The sequence below is a fragment of the Pipra filicauda genome, unplaced genomic scaffold (genome assembly GCF_003945595.2).
Source record: "Pipra filicauda isolate LSUMZ 115617 unplaced genomic scaffold, ASM394559v2 scaffold506_size402828_pilon, whole genome shotgun sequence".
Taxonomy (NCBI): domain Eukaryota; kingdom Metazoa; phylum Chordata; class Aves; order Passeriformes; family Pipridae; genus Pipra; species Pipra filicauda.
In genome coordinates this window covers 280,683-300,671 of record NW_024104650.1, presented here as the reverse complement: position 1 = coordinate 300,671, position 19,989 = coordinate 280,683, and the positions used below count along the sequence as shown (strand labels likewise).

General features: G+C 48.6%; 2 protein-coding genes across 5 annotated transcripts in view; one reads left to right on the top strand and one right to left on the bottom strand.

The window, feature by feature from the left end:
• The window catches only part of ARHGEF6 (Rac/Cdc42 guanine nucleotide exchange factor 6), a 40,645-nt gene extending 32,450 nt beyond the window's left edge, over positions 1-8,195 (top strand). For 3 of the 4 annotated variants that reach the window (XM_027722536.2, XM_027722538.2, XM_039386808.1), the window contains 6 exons: positions 1,125-1,145; positions 1,956-2,049; positions 3,147-3,236; positions 3,958-4,057; positions 4,911-4,965; positions 5,858-8,195. In XM_027722536.2, the coding sequence (XP_027578337.1) occupies positions 1,125-1,145; positions 1,956-2,049; positions 3,147-3,236; positions 3,958-4,057; positions 4,911-4,965; positions 5,858-5,998 (501 nt within the window). In that variant the 3' untranslated portion in view covers positions 5,999-8,195. The remainder of the gene's footprint in view (positions 1-1,124; positions 1,146-1,955; positions 2,050-3,146; positions 3,237-3,957; positions 4,058-4,910; positions 4,966-5,857) is intronic. The other variant, XM_027722537.2, reaches the window with a different exon arrangement.
• A 4,156-nt stretch (positions 8,196-12,351) lies between these two features.
• On the bottom strand, positions 12,352-18,127 carry CD40LG (CD40 ligand). The gene is made up of 6 exons (XM_027722544.2): positions 17,918-18,127; positions 16,003-16,140; positions 15,419-15,461; positions 15,092-15,148; positions 14,729-14,791; positions 12,352-12,845 (listed from the first exon to the last, which is right to left on the bottom strand). The coding sequence occupies exons 1-6, from the start codon at positions 18,071-18,073 to the stop codon at positions 12,481-12,483; spliced, it is 822 nt and encodes a 273-aa protein (XP_027578345.1). The 5' UTR covers positions 18,074-18,127; the 3' UTR covers positions 12,352-12,480.
• Between the last annotated feature and the right edge of the window lie 1,862 nt (positions 18,128-19,989).

The window sequence follows — 19,989 nt, the reverse complement described above, 5'->3', positions numbered from 1 at the left end:
AATTTAAAGTAGGGCACAAAACAAACTATGCAAACAGCTCCATGCAAGTCACCTTCCTATAATGAAGATAAAATAAAGAAATACAAACTTAAAGATTATTTGCAGGGAAGTGAGTGGGAGAGTTTGATTAAAAGGTTAGAGATTTTCAGACATCCATGTTACTTTAATTGGCTTCTGGTAGTGTAGGATGGGATGGCATAGTCTTGTGCATTTCCTCATACCTTGCTGTGCTCAGGAAACCCCAGACCCTGCTTGCGTACTGCACCTCACTCTTGTTATTTCCATTGAAATTGGGTCATTTTTCCTGTTCTGTTTCCAGTAATCATTTGAAATAACAGAACAGGTAAGTTCTGTGGGTAAAACAATGTGTCTGGATTCAAGTTAGCAAAGGAAAAAAGATTTACCAATCATTTCTTCTACCACTTCTTTTTTTTTTTTAAACTGGCTGCTTTGCATTAAGTGAAAGATTTATAACTTCAGGATTTTGCTGGTCAGACCTGCAGGAGAGCTGTGTGGCTCCCTGGACAGAACATCCCAGGGATGGGACCCTCCACAGGGTGTGTAGGGAGCTCCCCATCCTTCCAGCAGAGCAGGGAGATGCTGCAGCGCTGATGCCTGATGTAGTCAGTTCTCCAGCGAGGCTGGCAGGTCCCCTTTGAGAAGATGCAGTCCTGGGAGGCTGTCACCAGGGTGGGCAGAGCATCCTGCCGTCCTGGCTGGGGTTGAGGCCAGCAGGACTGGTGTTGAGCACGGGGCCAGACCCCGAGCTGCTCCCCAGGGCTTGGATGGAGCCAGACACACGGGGGTCTGGCATTTGTAAGCATCATTTTAGGCAACCGATATCCACAGACACCCACTACTAACAGGAGGCATGTTCTCTATGTGTTTAGAGTGTATTAATGCCCACTTACCATGCGTTTCACATGTAATTTTTTTCAGTTTTGCATGACACCGTGCTCCTTTGCATGTTGATAGTGCTCTAAAACCAGTACACGGAGGGTTTGCCGCATTAATCGCAAGACTAACATTTAAATGTGTTTTAGAATTGTGAATTTAATGGACTTGGTCAATAAAATCATCAGTCTCTCACACTCATCTTCTCTTTCTTTGCATATTCATTGTAGAGGATGTCTTATATCTTAAAGGTAAGGGTAGATACATCTCTTTGGCTTATCCTGGCAAAGAATGCTCGTTCCTGTTCATGCTTCTTATGCTTGCATGACCCTAATTTTGCCTGGCTGTATCAGTAAGTTATTGTGAGAGTCAGTAGCAACTGGCAAATATATTTTGAGATAACTCTCAAGAAGGATTTAGTATTACAGTACTTAAACTTCCTGGCATGCCTCTTCTCCTGCTTTAAATCCCTATTGCATGTAACCTACTAATACACTAATTCTCTCCAAATCAGCAAGACTTGTAAAAGTGAAGGAGATAAAAGCTTGTGTTTCTTACTCGTGGAGTCATAGCAAACACTAACTTTGTGTGTGTTTGTGCGTTCTCTGTGTATGTGTGCAGGGGATTTATAATCTCAAACAAATTGTGGGCATTTAGAAACAGTGTTATTTGCCTACTCTTATATTAGAAATCAAGTCAATGGAATAAACAATACTTTAGGGTTTTCTAGCACAGACCACAGAGTTGGTAAGCAGACTAAAAGTGCTTAGTATGTATTTGAATTCTTTGGCTAAAGGATTTTAGACACAGGTTGAATTTGCTAGAGGAGCCTGTCCTGGCCCAACCCTGCAGGTACAATTCCCACTGCTGTTCCAGGAAGCAGTGGGTCACAACTGGCACACAGGGAAGGCAAACCCCATCATTTTCCCCGACTTTATCGTTGTCTGCTTTGTAGTTCTCTAACATGTTGTGTGTAACAGAGATAACTGCACCGGCTGCGCTGCTCCGCTGTCCGAGCTGCCTGTCGGTCTGGGTACACACAAGTGTCTGTTTCTCTGTAGGATTCCAGCAAAAGCCCAAAAACAATGAAGAAGTTTCTTCCAAAAAGGAAAACTGAAAGAAAGCCATCTGATGAAGAGTTTGTTATTCGGAAAAGTAAGTGTTGCCCAGAAAAGCTGTGGTTGCCCCATCCCTGGCAGTGTTTAAGGCCAGGTTGGACGGGGCTTGGGGCAACCTGATCTAGTGGAAGGTGACCCTGCCCATGGCAGGGGTTCAGACTGAATGATCGTTAAGGTCCCTTCCAACCCAAATCATTCTATGATTCTATTTTTCTTTTATCTCTGGAGGTTTCTGTGTTTTCAGTGATCTCCATGGGACTTTGAGGACACCCTTTCTTTACAGGCAGGGTGCTCTCATTGTGATGAGCCCACATGCTGCTGAGCAGGGGAGGTTTCTGGAGGTGCACTAGTCCTCAGCCTCTGACAGATCCCCTCCTCCCCTCCCAGTTATGACTGCTACACATGCCACCACCCTCCTCGTGATTGCTACCACAAGGTCACAGGTTGTGGGTGGTCTTGTTCTGGGTATGAAGCCAGAGAACTACTCCCAGGTAGATAAAAACTGTAGTAAAACTGCACATTGGGAGTGGCCAAAATATGTCTAAGAGCTGGGGCAAACCTGGCCACGCCAGCAAGTCCTAGAATAGTTTACATGGGGAATCAGGGAACGAAAAAAGCCCAAATCCTGCCAGGGTGTTCACCTGCAAAGAGGGATGTCCTGACAGCTCCCTGAAGCCCACTTGGGACATTCCTCCGGGCCATGGGCACCCAGGCCATGGTCAAGCTGCAGTGTGCAGCTCTCCTCGAAAAACAGCACTGAGAGGGAGCTGGAAATTAAGTCTTCCTGTTTCCAAGTCCTGCTCTGGTGCTGATGTACCAGAGCCCCCATACCAGGGCTGCTTTGCCTGCCCATCTCCCAGCACTGCCTGCACCCAAAGTCAGGCACCACCCCCTGGGTTTTGATGAAATGAGCAGCCAGAAGTGCGTTTTCATACCAGTTAGTCATGATGCTCAATGCCACACAGACCCAAAAACGCAAAGGACCTCAAAAGAGAATTGAATAAAGTCCCAGATAGAGTGTCAGCCACGGAAACAACACAATCTTCTCTTAAAGGGCTTGGGAGCAAAGGCTGGGAGAGATGAGGCCAGAGCACCTTGGTTTTTGTGCGAGCTGTTGTTTGCAATGTTTTACAGGTACTGCTGCGCTGGAGGAAGATGCTCAGATCCTGAAGGTGATCGAGGCATACTGTACTGGGGCAGGCTTCCAGCAAGCTCTCAGCTCAGGTGGGCACACAACCAGATTATTTAGTTCATACTCTGCCCACAACACTGATAACCCCTCTGGGAAAAAACAGATGTTGCATCATACAGCAATGAGGCTCATGCTAGGAAACTGTGTGGTGCTCAGTCTTCGAGATAAGGGAGCTTTATCTGCCTGGTGGTTTAGTTGCCATTGTTTTTCTTCTAAACACAGAGAAGAAGCAGGTAGGAGGGCAGATGAGACACTGCTATTTCACCAGTGATTACCTGATGGTAATCTCAGGTTGCTTATAGCTTTAGAAAGGAAGCATGAATATTATCTCTCAATCAGCTGCATGTTTAAGAACAAGCAGCTTCATAAGAACCTAACATCTTCAACTCTGGAAATATAACTATTTATCATTGCTGCTGAGATGTCAAATTAAATCACTGACCTGTCAAATAATGGTACATTTAAAAAAGGGAGGCCACAGTTCTTCTGGGAGCTGTTGCCCCTAATCGAATGGTTTCATTTATAAGTCATGATATAACTTTAGATGCAATGAGCACTCTTGAAAACTTTCCACTTGCTGCTGTAGCTCGGGGATGTACAAGCCTGCACTTAGCCATGGCAGGGAGCTGATGTCTCCAGGCTGCCCCAGGCTCACAGCGGAGCAGGGAGAACGAGGGCTCCTGTCTCCAGAGCAGGGTGGGCACCAGGGAAATTTCCCCCTTTTTCTTCCTGATGAACAATTCTTGTACACAGGCTCCCGTAAAGACTCCATCCCCCAAGTCCTTCTTCCTGAGGAAGAGAAAATCATCATAGAGGAAACACGAAGCAATGGCCAGACAGTCACAGAGGAAAAGTAAGTGTGGTTACCCTCCACCTGCAGATCCCCATGTCACTTTTCGGAAAGGCATTGAAAACCAATGCCCTCTCCTTCTGTGTCCCCACAGAGGAGCAGGGCTGGTGTCACTGACTGCTGCCTTAGTTCTGGCAAAGAACCACTGGGCAATTTCAGTTGCTGTTTTGTCCCTTTTAAGGGCAGAGCTGCCTTCCCAACTGCCCTGACGTGGCTGTATCCCTATGGATACTCCCTCTGGGAGTCTGGATCCCCAGTTTATGGCTTATCCGGATGTAGCTAATGGGGTCAGGGAGGACAGAACCAAACAAGTGACTCTTTTTTTTTTTAACTACTGACATGCTGGGCTGCTGCTGCCCCGGGGGAGCCTGCCTGGCACCCTGCCTGTGAGTACTCCCAGCCTGTTCCAGAGCTTCTGCATCTGGGTGACTGTGTTGATCTGCTCCCTTTCCAACCCAGATGGTGCATTCCTTTCATGTTTGGTTTTTTGCAGCATAACCTCAAGGAATCAAGCTGCTTTACAAAAGATTCTCAGGCATTTCCATGATTAAAGACATTGTTATTTATTGCTGTAGCATAAACAAGGAAGCCAAAGCCACAGACCATTGTTAATAACTTAAAGACAGCAGAACAAGGTATTGAAGTTTGAGAAAAGAGCCCTGAGTTTTGGACCAGTGGCCTATCAGTGCTCCTGGGCCGTGTTTCCAGAGTCCCTTTACAGGCAGCAACCTGATGCTTGTGAAGCAGAAGCTGGAAGCACCTTCCCAGTCAGTGCCTGGGTCATGACAGCTCCTGTGCTGTCACTGTTTTCCTGCACACCAACTCTTCTTCTTTTTTTTTTTTCATTTTTTTTCAGGAGCCTTGTTGACACAGTTTATGCACTGAAAGATGAAGTCAAAGAGCTAAAGCAGGTAATTTGAGTGGGATTGTTTGTACTGGGAGTTGAGCAAAAGCCAGTCAGGCTGTACTGGGTCATCCTTGACTGGTCGGTGCCCAGGAAAAGTCCTGCTGATGCTGGTCCCACCCTGCAGCTCCCTGAATGAACATTAGTTTTCTTCTGATTTAGCTCCTTCAATCACAGAATCATAGAATCTTCAAGGCTTTAAAAGACCTTGAGGATCATTTAGTGCAACTGTCAACCCAGAACCACGTTCACCACTAAACCATGTTCACAAGTGCCACATCCACACATTCCATGAACAACTCCAGGAATGGTGACTCCACCACTTCCCTGTTCCGGTGCTTGACAACCCTTTCTGTGAAGAAATTTTTCCTAATATCCAATCTAAATCTCCCCTGGCACAACCGGAGGCCCTTTCCTCTCATCCTCCATGCAATTACTTGAGCACCAAAAACCACAGGAGGGAAGGAGTAGCTGCTCTTGTGGTAACATGAAACTTTCCCCCTATTCTAAAAGCTCTTTCAACTTGACTGTCCATATAGGGGTCTGGTGGATACCAGTTCTTATAGACTCAGAGAAAATATGTCCTCCACCCTCCAGCACCAAGCCTGGAGGTGGGAGAAACCACCCCAGGAGAAGAGAGTTCTTCAACCCAGGCTAAAATTACATTTCTAGGGAGGATGTTTCTTCCTGATTAAAGTCAGGAGACTTTTTTGCAGGTCTGTGAGGTAGTAAGGATCTGTTTGGGTTAATTGTGGTCCAGTCCACTTATATTCTCATCCTCAGAAGCTCCTACCAAATGTCCCTGATATTTCATCACCTCTGAGGCACCAGGCAGCAGGCACGTGGAAGTACCTCATTGCATCAACTGCGTCTTTATTCCTTTATTTCTCACCTTGCAGGAGAACAAAAGGATGAAACAGTGTTTGGAGGAAGAGCTAAAATCCAGGAAGGACTTGGAGAAGCTGGTTAGAAGGCTGCTGAAGCAGACAGACGAGTGTGGCAGGGAGGACACGGGGCGCAAGTCGTCCCTGATCGCCTGAATTCGGGGAGAAGCTGCTGGCAGTGGTGTGTGACCTCAGGTGTTTTTTGGGAAGCGGAACTGGATCCTTTGCCTCTTCTTGCTCCTTATTTTGTTGGTTTGGGGAATTTTGTTACAAAAAAAAAAAAAAAAAGTCATAGAGAAAAAAAATAGTTTTTCTTCCATCCAGTAAGGAAATAAAGCAGAAACAATCGATCACAAGTAAACCAGTAAGCAAGCGGTCCATGATTCACAATTCATCTGCAGCAACTAATACCTCATCGTACCTGCTACTGGGAGCAAATACAAACTCTGCTGATGATTACTGCTCACAAAGGCTTGGGCAGCAGTTTCCTAGAGGAAGCTTAGGCACTTTTTAATGCTTTCATTCTTTTCAAAAGCACCGGTACCTATTTATTGAATGAAAACATTATTGAGGTGGCATTGAGCAGAAACCAAAAAGCACCATGCTCCTCTTTTCAGATAATCACAACTGGGGAAGCTTTTCCCATTCACCTTCTTTTTCCCCATTAGTTGACTGTAGCGAACTAGAGCCCAGCAATACTGTGGTTCCTGTGTGGCCTTGATACTGATTAAAATGTGCAATTAACATGAAGACATTTGAACTCCCTGGGGAGGTCAGACCTGGAGCACCTGTCAGAGCGCATGGGAAGGTGTGTTGCACAGTGCTGCCTCCTTACAGCTCGTGATTAGCACAACAGGTAACCGCTGTTCTGCCCCCCATCCCGTTTCTTATGCATGACCTAAAACTCCTACCCCCCTCCTTTGTTTTCACACTGAGTGTCCAGGTATCCTAGGAGATTATAGTTTTGCTGTGCTTCCCCTTGCAGGACGTGCTTTTCTCTGTATGAAATGTAAACACTGCTTGACAACAACAAAACAACCCCAAATGTGCTGGTTCCCGCTCCCTCCTGCCCACGTTAGGCTCTCCATCACTCCTTCCCAAAGGCTGGGAATGTAGCCAATGGCCACTTCTCCCCCCATCGCCCCAAAGGGGCTTTCTGCTAGAGAAAAGGAACTTTCTCTTGGAATAGGAAAGGTATTTATGCTTTGACAAGAGCTGGAACGCTTCTGGGAAAAGGATGTGCAACACCCTTCCAGATCCCTGCACAGCTCCTCGAACACAGCACACAGGCAACATGCATATGTATCAGCTATCTTCATCTTATTTGGTGTTATACCCTAGTTTAGAACTGATGTTTTCCTTCCTTCCTTAACAGCATTATAAAAATAACCTTCTGTTAAAGTTAATGATAAGTCTTATTTATCTCACAGGGCAGCATGGTCCCAGGTTGTGCAAAGGCACCACAGATCATTACAGTCACACCGTTACGTTGGTCATGAAGGACATAACAGAGGCAATAATTACAACTCCCTCCTTGCCATTAAAATTCAGCCAGGACATAGTAAATGGTGTTTAGAGAGAAATAGACTCAAGAAGATCATAAGGAGTGTAATAAGAAACACTCTTTAAGCTGTTTCTAGGACAAAACAGAGGTCTGGCTACATTTGCCATGCCCAGAGCATCCCAGCTGGATGGCAGCTCCCCACATCCCCACCCAGGCACACAGTTGAGTGGTTTGGTCAGCAGTTGAGCCCTAGTGTTCCTGTTAATCGTTTTCCAGGAAAAGGACCTTTGCTGCACATTCTGCTGCCCTGGGATGCCATGCCCAGACACCTCAGCACTATCTGGTCCTGCTGCCTGGCCAAAGCTGGGCTGGGAACTGGGCTTGCAACATGCAGCCAGTGCAAGGAAGCAAACCAAGGACCCTTTACACTCTGAGGAGAGGGTAGAAATGTGTCCTCACTGCCCCCAGGTTTAGTTGAAACCCGTGCTGTGTACATATGCATGTTTGTGAGATGTAATGTGATGGAGGGCACACTGGGACTTTTTGGATCAAGCGTTTTGTCAAGAGCTAGAAGCCAAAAAAAGACAAGAAAATAAAAAGGAAAAGAAGCCATGCCGGATGGACAGCAATGTTTCCATATTTACTTTGTTTACAGTGCTTTGTAAATAGGTTCCAGTGAGTCTGTCTTTAGATGGATGTTGTGTCAGCTGCCTTCCAGTTTATCTTTGTCATGTAGGTTTATTTACTGTAACTACTTATGCAAGTTCAACTTTTCTAACATGTTTTTATTTTGAACAGTTTTTTAATTGACATTTTCAACAAATAAAGAAGGATAAAAGTCTCTTCTTAGCCCTCGGTGCTGCTTCCTTTGTTTCCATTGCGAAAGCAAAGCCAGGACTTGCTCTGGCATCACTGATTTGCTCAAAATGCCCATGGCTGCACTGTCCTGCCTCTGATTTACTGGATGCTGGTAGGGATACAGGAACAAAGGGTGATGCTGGCACTTGGGCTGTTTATTCCCACCATCACCCAGACCTGCAGCAGGGAAGGGCGCCTGCTCCCAGGGGAAGAAGATACACTTTCATCCCTCAGGCCCTGCATGCACTCTGCTCACAGGGATGCTTTATGGAGAACAGGCTGCTCTCTGCTGCACCAGCCAGCTGCTGTAGATAAGTGACTTCCTGCCTGTTTGAGATTATTTTTTTTTTTAGTTTAGTGTGTTCTTTTCTGGGGATTAGGTGTGGTGACAGGATTTCCTTTGGTCTACCACTTGGACAAGACTCTCCTGCACACTGGGGTTTTTTTTAACTCTTTGGTAGAGACATGCCACACTCTCAGCGTGCAGCCAAAGCACAAGGATTGAGAGCAAGAGGACCAGACCCTGCTCTTCCTCTCCAAACAGCACTTGGAGTGGAAAACAGAACATGGAAAAAAAGAAATACTGGCCTTACGTGCATCATAAAAAAACACTCAAGTCTGAAACTGATGGAGGGCAGGTTTAGATGGGATATTAGGAAGAAATTCTTTATTGTGAGGATGGTGAGGCACAGGTTGCCAAGAGAAGCTGTGAATGCTCCATCCCTGGAAGTGTTCAAGGCCAGGTTGGATGAAGCTTGGGGTAACATGGTCTAGTGAAAGGTGTCCCTGCCCATGCAAGGGGGTTGGAAGTAGATGATCCTTAAGATCCTGTCCAACTCAAACTGTTGTAGGATTCTACAAGATAGCCCACTTGAACCCAAGTGGCACTCGGGAGAATTGTTGCAGAGGCAGAGCAGGACCACATCCAGACCCAAGAACCCCGGACAGGCATCCTTCAGTTCCTGCTGCCTGTCAGCTCTGAGCTCAGTGGCCCAAGTTGGAGAGACCCTGCTTGCAAAATCACATACAAATCTTTTTTGAAGAAAGCAAGCCCAAAATCTCGTTTCTTGTACAAAACTCAGTATATGTATATGTATTTCCAGCAAGTTCAGTGTGTCTTCAGCCATGTAAGCACCTCTCTCAGCAGATGACTGTGCTGCTGCTTACTCCTGCCACTGCTCATCTATCACCCCCTGTGCCAGTCCTGCTGATGTGTCCCACATAATCATCATCCTCTCCTCCCCTTCTTTACTCAGAGAGAAGAACAAAAATCAGTTTGGAAACCGTAAAATCCACAGCCCAAGGACTGACATAGAGGCCCAACGTCAAGGGAACAGTCAGTGTATCAACAACCTTCAAACTTTCCATGGGGAGAGGAAACCTGTGCCCGCTACAGCACCAGGCAGGGCAGTGGAGAAGAACAAACCACCCGGGAGAAGGGCACAGCTGGATGGCAGCAATCCAATCTCCTCCCCTCCCACACACTACCTCACATCTGAATCCCACAGGCTATTTTTGGCAAGCAAAGAAACAGAAGCAAGAAACAAAAGCCCTGGGAAAAGCAGCAGCATGGGCAGGGGCCAGGGTCAGGCAGGCAGCCCACGGGCAGGGTAGGTGGCACCTGCTGCCCTTGCTGCAGATTTTACGGACTTGTTTTATGCCTGTTTTTTGTCCCCTCTTTAATTGTGTCCCCCAACCATGTGATTTGCAGCTCTTGGATCCCCTGTCAGTGATTTGGGCTGGGGATCACAGCCCAGCCCAAAGTCTCCAGCAGGTGCCCCTAGCCACTGAGGCTGGGGGCTGCAGGGGCTCCAAGGCTGTGCACTGATCACAGTTTCTCCTGGCTCATGACGAACAGTTTTTCTGCTCCTGAAGGTTTTTGGCCACACATATGCTCCTCATGGCCCACCCCTCCCCATATGCTCACTCCCAGCTTTTTCTGTCTTAGACCACGCCAGTTTGCACTGTCTTTGGATTCTCCTGGGGCTCCCACACACTCCCACCGTGACCAAGCAACTCCACCTCCCCTGTGGAGGTTTGGGGCTCTCAAGCCATGCCAGCACTGCCTGGCTGTGTTTCAGCAGCAGCAGGAATGCGGTCGGACCCTCGACGCTGCAGGAGGCCGGGGGAGGCAGCAGCTGCCCAGCTCCACACACAGCAGCCACAGGATCCCAGCTTGTGCAGCATCCATCCTCTGCTCCAAAGCAGAGACATCCGTGCAGGCTCCATGACCTTAGGACAGGCAGGAATAATCCTCTTCCAGTCAGGTGTCCTCAATCCTGTTAAACTACTCCCCACCTCTCTGCTCCACAGCTGTGCCTGGTGCTGCACCTCCAGTGCCCTGCTGCCTTCCCAGGGCAGGGGCTCCCTTCTTCCTCCTCCAGCCAAAATGTCCCCAGTGATGCCTGGCCCTGGCACCCCAACATGCCCCAGGGAGCATGGTGGGATGGCTGCCCCTGGAGGCTTTTGGGACTGGCTGTCCCCAGTGTGCTCCCCCAGTGTGCCCCCAGTGCCGCCCCCCTGCGCTCTCAGTCCCCAGGCTCCAAGCAGGACCCCAGCAAATCCCAGCCTGGGACGGGGAAGGCTGAGCAGCGTTTGAAACATACAACGCCGCCTATCTCTTAATTCATGAACTGTATTAGCTGGGTGATCAGTGGACAAAACCCCACACTGGGGAAGGGGAAACCATGGATATTGAAATAGGCTGCAACATAGTCCCCTAGCATGCAATCTCTCTCTGGTTACAAATATAAGACCGTTTTAGTTAAATAAATATTCCTTATGCATGGTGTCAGACAAGAGTTGTCCACTCCCTGATGAAGTTAGGCAGTTTTGGAGAACAGCCAAAAAATACATATTAAATTATAGTGAAACCAGACCATCTCTGAGCTGTATGGTAGGGGCTGTGCTGGGCACCCAGCACTGCAATGAGCTGTGCAAAGACTGCCCCGTCCATCCCATCACTGGTGGCACTCAGGCACCGTATTAGGACTAGACCTGCAGCCTCGAGCAAAGAAAAGCCTAAGGACTGCCAAAATCTGGAAGCTCTTCCTGTTGATTTCTAGGAGTCTCTCCAAATTTTGTGACTCTGACAAGTGTCACCAGTATAACACAATGCCCCAGGCTTGCCACCTGTATAATCTTCAAAGACTATAATAAAATGCTGCATCAGCATCCTTGTGCCCTGCTCACCTTCCCCACATGCCAAGCTGCAGAATAGGGTTGGAAGACCCCAGTGTGCAGCGTTCACCAGGTACCCCACCCCCTGCCAAAGACAGGGTCCTGCTCTCCTGGAGCTCAGGAAAAGTGCCACTGTTGGCACATCCTCAGTGAGGACAGCCAGAAGATGCTCTGCACATGCCCCTTGGAGGGCTTGGTCCTGCCACCCTTGTGCTTTTCTGGTCCTCCTCTTAGGGTAGGAGGGGTCTCAGGTCCAATTTTGAGGCGCTGCCCAATGCCCCTTCCACAGAGGAGTGAAACAGTCCACAGGCAGAGGGTTTTCTACCTGCAGAGGCAGGAGGAAGGACAGTCTGGTGAGCAGGTTCAGGTCACCGAGAGCAGAGCACCACTGGTGCCTTACCCTCACTCTGCCTTGAAATCAGCAGTCCCACCTCAGCCACCAATCACTCCTCTGATGTGGAGCAATTGTCACCAAGTATGAACCCGGCCAAGGCAGTGACACACTGGGAAGACTGGTTGAGTTTCATAGGTAGGCATGGATGGAAAATAGAGAGTTCTCAAAATACAGCAGACAGGGTGGCAACGATGCATCACCAGCAGCTAGAACGTAAGGACAGCGCTGGGCTGACTGATTCCTTTAGAGAAGATGTTCCTAAGCCTTTTTATGTTTTTCCGTTGATGTTTGGTAAGCAGATTGGTACGGGAGATATGCATGAACACAGCTTGGCTGAAGTGCCCCAAGCCATCCTACAGTTGCTAGGAAAGAAACGTTGATGGTAGTTTGCTAAACAAAGCTCTTGTGACATAACGGGGACAGTGACCCTGCCAGGAATGTGGGGTGTGTGGACCCAGACATGCAGCACCATCATGTACCAAATCATTGGCAGTGGCAGAAGAAAGCTAAAAGCAAACAACAACAGCCTCAAACTTTGTTCCATTTGTGTTCTCAGGGCCCCCTGGCCCTCATTAATAAATAACAAAATATACAAATTAAGAAACAAGAAAAACAAAGAGGCAGAGGAACATAAATAAAGGGAAACAGGGAAAGGCACGTTGCTCAACAAAGTTGGGCTGGAACCCCAGCTTGGGTTCCTCACTACAGCTTGAAGATGCCAAAGTAGTTGTTGCCATGGTTGTAGTTCAGTTTTGTGGAGTCTGTCACGTTGACAAAGACCATGTCATCTTCCCGGAGCTTGAAGACACCTCCCACCCGGATGGACCGGAGCTCGCAGTCACTCCGAGTGCCCTGTGTCTGTAGTCCCTTCAGCAAGAGTCGGTCCTCTTCCTTGGGGAGATGCAAGTAAATAAAGAGGGTGAAGGGTGCCGAGGATGGTTCCTTGGTGCAGAAGCTGACTTGGGAGTAGATGTAGTAGAGCCCTGCTTCCTTCACCTTCAGTTTCCCCTCGTGGTTGGATATCAAGATGTTTGTGGGGCCATACATGGTCTCCTGCCACTGTAGCACTGTGGAGAGAGTGTTGCAGGTGAGCTGGGAGAAGGAGACATCCAGTTTTTGTGGGGACCCCCCACAGACATCTGGCCTCACAGCCTCTGTTTGTCTGTGGGGTGTGGGGGTGGGTCCTTCCCACCCCAGGACATCAACGCCAGCCCATAGGAGCATGTCCCTTTCCCCAAGGCCAGGGCAGGTTTAACCCATGTTGCTGGTCACTGGCCTTGACACCCTTGAATTGATATGCAAGTGGAGGAGCATTTTGCTTCCTTCATCAGGCCAAGTGGAAATGCTTAGGGAGGAGGATTGCACATGGTTACCACCACAGACCAAACACACTCCTGTGTCAACTCCTGTAGGGTTGCTATCTCCATGGATTTCAGGGATACAACCTCCAAGCCCTCAGAGCGCTGCCAAAGCATACTGCAACTCCATTATTCAGAACCTCCCATCCCAGGGCACACAGCCTTTCCTCCAAAGTCCCTCCTCCACTTGGCCTCTGGAGATGGCAAGACTTTACCAAGGAAGCACAAAACTGAACACCCCACAATTCTGATCCCTGCCTGGGTGCAGAGCTGGGAGGGCTTTGCACAGTGAGTGCTGCTTCCCACCACCGGGACCATGGCTCACACAGACCAGCTGCTGCCGTGGCTTTTGGGGCACTACTGGTGTCATCCTGGTAGCTCACAGAGCTGGTGCAGGTAAGCCAATAAAGAGATCGGGAAACCATAGGGACTGAGGTCAGCTCTGAGCTCCGGGAGGGAATTTGAACCTCTGCCTTCCCCAGCCTACAGAGACACCTGCAAGAGCAGCCAGGGTGAGCAACCTGGCTCCAAGGGAAATAATGGGTTCAACTGCCCCAGCCCAGAGTCCCAGTCCCTGTTGCAGGGTGACCTGGGTGATCCTGGGGGAGCCACGTAGCCCATAGTCTAAGACTGAGCATCCCACAGGGACATTTGCCCACACGGAGCTGAGCACCAGGCAACTGCTGCTCTCTGGGCTATTTCAACTTGCTTTATGGGCTCAACAAGTGCTTGAGCAAGGAGTTTTAAAATGCAGCAAGTTTCTCACTTCTTTGATCTTATCTTAGCTTTCCACAGATAAACTATGCTCTGGGTGAAATGCTGCGTCACAGATGGAAAGAGCAGTTGCTGATTGCTGTCAGTTACTCCAGAATTAAATCAGAAGTGCTCAGATTGTGAAAGCCTTGCCAGATGGAGAGACTGGCCTTGCAAGCTCATACTCTTGAGGGATGTCCCTTAGCTAAAGGTATGCTGAGGGACAGAGCAGCGAGAGCCCCCATGGTCAATACAGAAGGACACACAAGTGCAAGTGGACTCAGGGAGATCTCGCAAACCTAGCATGGGCATGGCTGTGAATAAGTGCAGCTTGCCTAAATCAGTTTGGATCTATTTTGTGACTGTAAAGTCCTCAGCCAGCCCACATTGCTACCACGACCACTACGGGTGAGAAGAGGATTAAATCAGCAGATACAATATGCCAGCAGAGCCCTCCTACAGCAGCCACCCCAGCTAGGTGTGGCCAGGAGAGCAAAAGAACTCAATTTGAAGAACAAAAGAAAAGTGGGAAGTTTTTTTCCTTAAATATGATGAGAAAAATTTTACCACTTGTAAAGATTAAGCTGTTGTGGTGCATTTCTAGGAAGGCACGTATATACAGCTACTGAGGACAGTTGGCACGGGATGTGTGAACCCCATGTGGCACAGGAGCACGTGGTGACATGCACTGGGAGGTTTGCTGTGCTTTGGGGGCACACTTTCATGCTGGAGTTGCTTTGTCCCTGGCCTCTAGAGAGCCACGGGGCAGGACTGGGGATGCACACTGCCATGTCCCACTGGTTCCCTGGCCGAGGTCAGACCGAGCGGGTCTGTCTTACCTGAGCCTGCATTGTTGCTCTGCTGAACTGCCAGGTGGACTGCAATTGGCTGCCTCTTCTCTGCTGCAATTCCAAAAGGCCAGTGTTATTAACGCCTTGGCACCCTGTCCCCCCTGGGCAGCACAGCTCCTCTACAGGGACTGCAGCACCTCCCACTATTATGTTTCTCTACAGTCCAATTCCAGCTCAGATACAGTGTCTCCGGATTCCAACCCCGGCTCTGAGTAAAGCAGGACCTGGCCTCTACTCAGCAGAGACATGCAGGTGCCTCTGAGGCAGAGCCTCTGAGGCATAAAGCCCATGGAGGAGACAGTGCCACCTTTCCCACTGCTGGGACAGGATCTGGATGTGCCCACACCTCACCTGCCACAGACGTCTCATTCTTGTGTGTCAAATGGGGATGTTCATGGTGCTCATGACCTGCAATGCAGAAAGACCATGAATTTAGTTTTGGGTTCAGTTTCATCAACTTCAGCCGTTGTGTCACCCAGAATTGCCTGCCCTGGTGAGAAACTCATGCCCAGTGCCCCCCTCCACCAGCCCCATGCTGTGCACAGCCCTACCCCCATGGGGATGCATCAAACCCTGATCTGTCCCCTGCCTCCATGCCATACCCTGAGCTGCTGCAGGGTGAAGGAAATCCCTTTCCAGACCAAGCTATGGGTGCACTGGTGACACCAAGAAACTCACCTCTCTGCATGTCATACTTGGGCTGCTCCTTGATGGCTCCGTCCTGTAACAACAGTAAAAACATATATATTTTTTTGAAGATGTACAAATAAATGATTTTGAAAGCTGCTCACTGCTTTGGTCACTGCTCGAGTTGGTGCTGTTTGGCCCTGACATCTCCTAGCAAAGGTGTCAAAAATGACAGAGCCCTTCCTCCCCTAGCATCATTCTTTGCAGCAGGGGGTTTGTTTATGATCTTAGTTTTCATGCAATTAAAATTATGTCAAGGGGAAAGTCTTTTTTAAAAAAAACATGAAAGAAGCAAACAAACATCTTTTCATTTAAAAACACGTCAGAGAGCTTTAAGTGCTGCCAGGCACATCCCTGCCCCTACAGCAGGGGGTTTCAGGGCTGCTGAGCAGGGCCCATCTCAGACACAATTTTGGTAGTCAGTCAGGCACTGACGCAAACCTGAAGGTTTAGCTGAGGTCATTGTTGTCATCAGGCAGTGACAACGAGGAAGAAATGTCCCCTTCCTGCCTGCTTTGGCCAGCACAGCCACTCCTAAACAGAGACCCCTTCTTTATTCGCAGAGCAGCACGTACCTTGTACTGGAGATTCTGGAAACCCTTTAAAATCTGTTCACAGTCCAGTAATGTCGACTTCTGACCTTCTGGTGTCCGACATTTCTGTACTTTCCTCAGGAAGATGTAATCTTCATCTAAGCTCAACATCTCTTCCATCTGCCAACAGGGGAGAGAAGAGAGGCTGAATGGAATGTTAGTGGGAAACCTGCAACAGCTGCCAGCAGAGCCATGCTGTATTCCTGCCAGGGATAAATTACAGCCTGGGAAGCTCAGGGTCAGATGTTCAGCACTGGGATGAGCTGAGCAGACAAACTGTGGGTACCGAGAGCTCCCACCAGCCACCCAACACAGCATCTGCGCCTCCTCTGGGAATTGCACCCACAGAGCTCATCCTGATCAGCAATGTTGGGTGAGAGGATGATTGTTCAGGATCTATTTTTCTATCACCTTAATAATGAGTTTAAATGTCTCTCTCTGCCTTTTCCAAAAGGCACAGAAATCTCAGGAAAGCCCAGGGACTCAGGGTTTGCAGCTGCTTCCCCAGTAGCCCCAGCAGCTGGGCTGCTTGCTCAGCCCCTTGTTTCCCTGCCCACACAGGGGGCTTGGCATTTTTTTACTCACTTATTGATTAAAAAGAGCTGCCAAGAAAACAAAACTACTTGTGGGTTGGGGCTGAATTGCGCCAAGAGTTTCAGAATGAAAAAAAATGAGAAACCAATAAATTAATAAATAAATGCATCAAAATACTGATTTGTGAAATTATACCTGTTTTTGTTCTTTTTTTTTTCTTTTTAAACCTAGCAGTCAGCTAAATGGCAAAGAGAAAATGCAGCTGGACACGAAGACAGATGGCTGGGCAGAGCGCTCAGCACAAGCAGCACTGGGATGTGGAGGGTTGGGTTTGAAGTCCTGCCACAAGCTCTGAAGGCAGCTGAAATCCTCCTGCCACCTGTGACTGCATTTCAGCTGCCTCTAATCCTCTGTGGTGACCTCATGCAGTCACATTTCACTCTGCTGGGGACCCTCTACTCACTCCTTTGCCCCAAGCTGCAAACTCTGTGCAGCAAAGTTCCCTGCCACCCCCCTTTAAGATCCTCTAACTCAGGATTGTTCTCCATCCTTGAAGATCAGAAATCACCCACTTAAATTTCAATTTAAGTTGAGATAATACATTTAAAAATCAGTAGTGACGACCTTATTGGTACATCTGGCAAGAAAAACTCGGTCTGGGTTTTAGGCACATATTTCTTTAGCTGGCAGTCTTTTCTGGTTTGGAGGAAAGTAGCTTTAGATTTGTGATTTTAAGCATTATGCAGTGTGGCTGCAATCATGGCAACCTCAAAAACAGCTTTTCAGACTCCAACTTTTTGGTAAATATTGTCCCAAGTATGGGACAGGATCACCGATACCGCGTCTCTTCAAAAAATGACAAACTACTAAGGTCCAGTCTTCTCTTCCCTGAATCAAAAGATATCATCTGAAGTGAGACATTGGTAAAATTCTTACATGAAACTCTAAAAAAATTTTCATTTCTGGACCTTTCATCTTCACAATTAGTGTCACAGTGCGTCCCAAGTGCTACAAAACCAGAAAAACCACCACCAAGCCTAAAACAGCCCCTTGAACACCTAAACCACACTCTCCCGTCCCCGGACTGGCCATGGGCTGCCAGGGTTGCTCTTAACGGCTCTTCTTGAGTGATCCATTCTCTTTTTGTTAGCAAATGGAACAGATCCCTTCCCCAGTGTACATCTTCATGTCAAACTAAAGCAGAAATGAGAACACGGGTGAGATAAATGCTACTGCTGCATCCCTCCAGTGGTCAGCATCGACTTCTGCCATGTTCATCCTTTTGGTGAGCAGCCTCACCATAGCTGAAGTGAAACCGTGCCAGCAGTCCAGCAGAAACAGGCAACCTTCTTTCTCCACTTACCTTATCCATCTTCATGTGAAGATATAAACAGAAGAGCACGGTCCCGATCATCTGTGCGACAATAAATATGGTGAGGAAGCCCATGAACATCTTCATGGTGCCAGGCGAGGTGCTGCTGATGGGTCGGGGTGTCTCAGGGCTGTAGGGTTCATTCATCCTCCTTGCACTTGGCTGCGGCTCCTTCAAATGAGCTGCTTGCAAGCAGCATGAGAACTGTTGTGCGAGCGCCCGCTGCTCAAGGGATACAGGTTGCAGCAACCTACACTTCCTGGAAAAACCTCTTCATAGTGGGTAGGTTTGTTCACTACCATCTCCCACAACAACAAAAAAAAAAGGTTGCTTAGACTTTCTTCTCTCTGTTGCACTTCCATGCCTTTTTCCTACTGTTCTACAAGAAACAGAGAGAGGTTCTTATTCTGTATATTCATACTTGCCCTTGAATCACTCCAAACTATTCCCTGGTGGGTTTTTTTCCTGTTGCTGATGAAAGTTTTGTGGCAAGTTGTCTTCAAAGAAATGAAGACAGGTAGAGAGCTGCTGAGAAGCACTGTGTGCTGCCAGGGGCTAGAAGCACTCGGAAAGTTGGTTGTTTCTCAAAAGGGGAAGAAAGGCTTTTTGCTGTTTGTTTCCTTCAAGAGAAGGATGATTTTTGGCAGTGAAGACACTTGGGTGAGGCAGGTGGGTTGTGCTGGTTTCTGCCGTCCCTTGTGCTCCCCCAGGCAGGGGTGAAGTCTCTGCCTGGGGAGGCTGGATGATCTGGGAGGAGGGATCATCTCTACAGGCACCCTAGTGACCCTAGTGTGGGCACAGCTTTCATGATCCCCAACAGACAGTAGGACTTTGAAGCCCAAAGTTTGAACCTCCCTCTCCAAATCAATTTGGAGAGACAAGTTTTAAGCAGCTTTCTTAGTATCTTTGGGAGGTGCTCACCTTGCACCCAAAGGCACCAGCCATCTCAGTCCCTGCATCTACTTATCCATGTTACCTATATCCGCATATCGGGGCATGAAAAGTGCTGCTGGAGATGACAGGCACTCCTGTCAGCTGCTGACCTTCCAGTATCACCACCAACTTTGGGCAATGCTTGTCTCCTCTATGCCCTTACCCCTCTCAAGCTGGCAGCAGGGAGGTGAGGTCCTGCCCCCAAGCTTTTCAGGCATCCGACATTCTTGTGTACATGTAACTAAAATAATTTAGGGTAAATACAGAGGGGTCCTCACTGCTTTCAACAGGGGACAGACCTCATTTTCTCCATATAAAGAGAATAAATCTGGGGGGCTGTTGGGGTGCAGAGGAGGAGGACTGTGAGGTTTGAAGGCATCATCGAGCCATCATGTAGAGCTGTTTTGAAAGTGTAGAAGGGATGCTGGAGGCAATGCTCTTATCAGATGTGCACACAGCAAATAAAGGGTTGGATCCTGCCGAGGCGGTGGGTGCTGAGCAGGTGCTGCTCGCCACCAGTCCCAGGAGAGGAGGGCACACAGTGCCTTTCAGGCTGCTCAGAGCGTTGCAGGATTGAGTCTAGCGTTGCTTTTGCTTTCTGCCCTCTCTCCTGCATCCTGCCCTGTGTGGTTAGGGCACTGTGAACTGCAAATGCAAAAGCTGGTAACAAAGCACAAACATCTCTGCAACTGAATCAGAGTTTGACCTCAGCAGGTCACTTTTGCCTTCTGGAGGTCAGATTGGCTCCTGGAGTCCCTGCCCTGGGGACCCATACCCTGAGGGCTGCCCATGCACCCTGACCATCCAAGTGGTGCCTTGGTGTTCAGCTCACCAGGGCTTCCCACCCCCCCCAGGAACATCAACAGTGCTGGGGATGCACTATGCTGTGTTCCCAAAGGGGGTCTCCTTAGCATTGCCAGGCTTTGGATCTGGTCCCTTGGGCCTGCAGCCCTGCTGTGCAAAGGACCAAGCCGACACACAGCCTGGGACCACTGCCAAGTGCCAGCTTTTATTCCGTTTTATCTTAAAATTGGCATCATCTTTGGAAAGGCCAGCCCTGGCTTCCTCACAGGAGTCTGGTCTGACATCAAGCTCTTGCACACACCCCCTGCCGCAGCGAGCTTGCCACG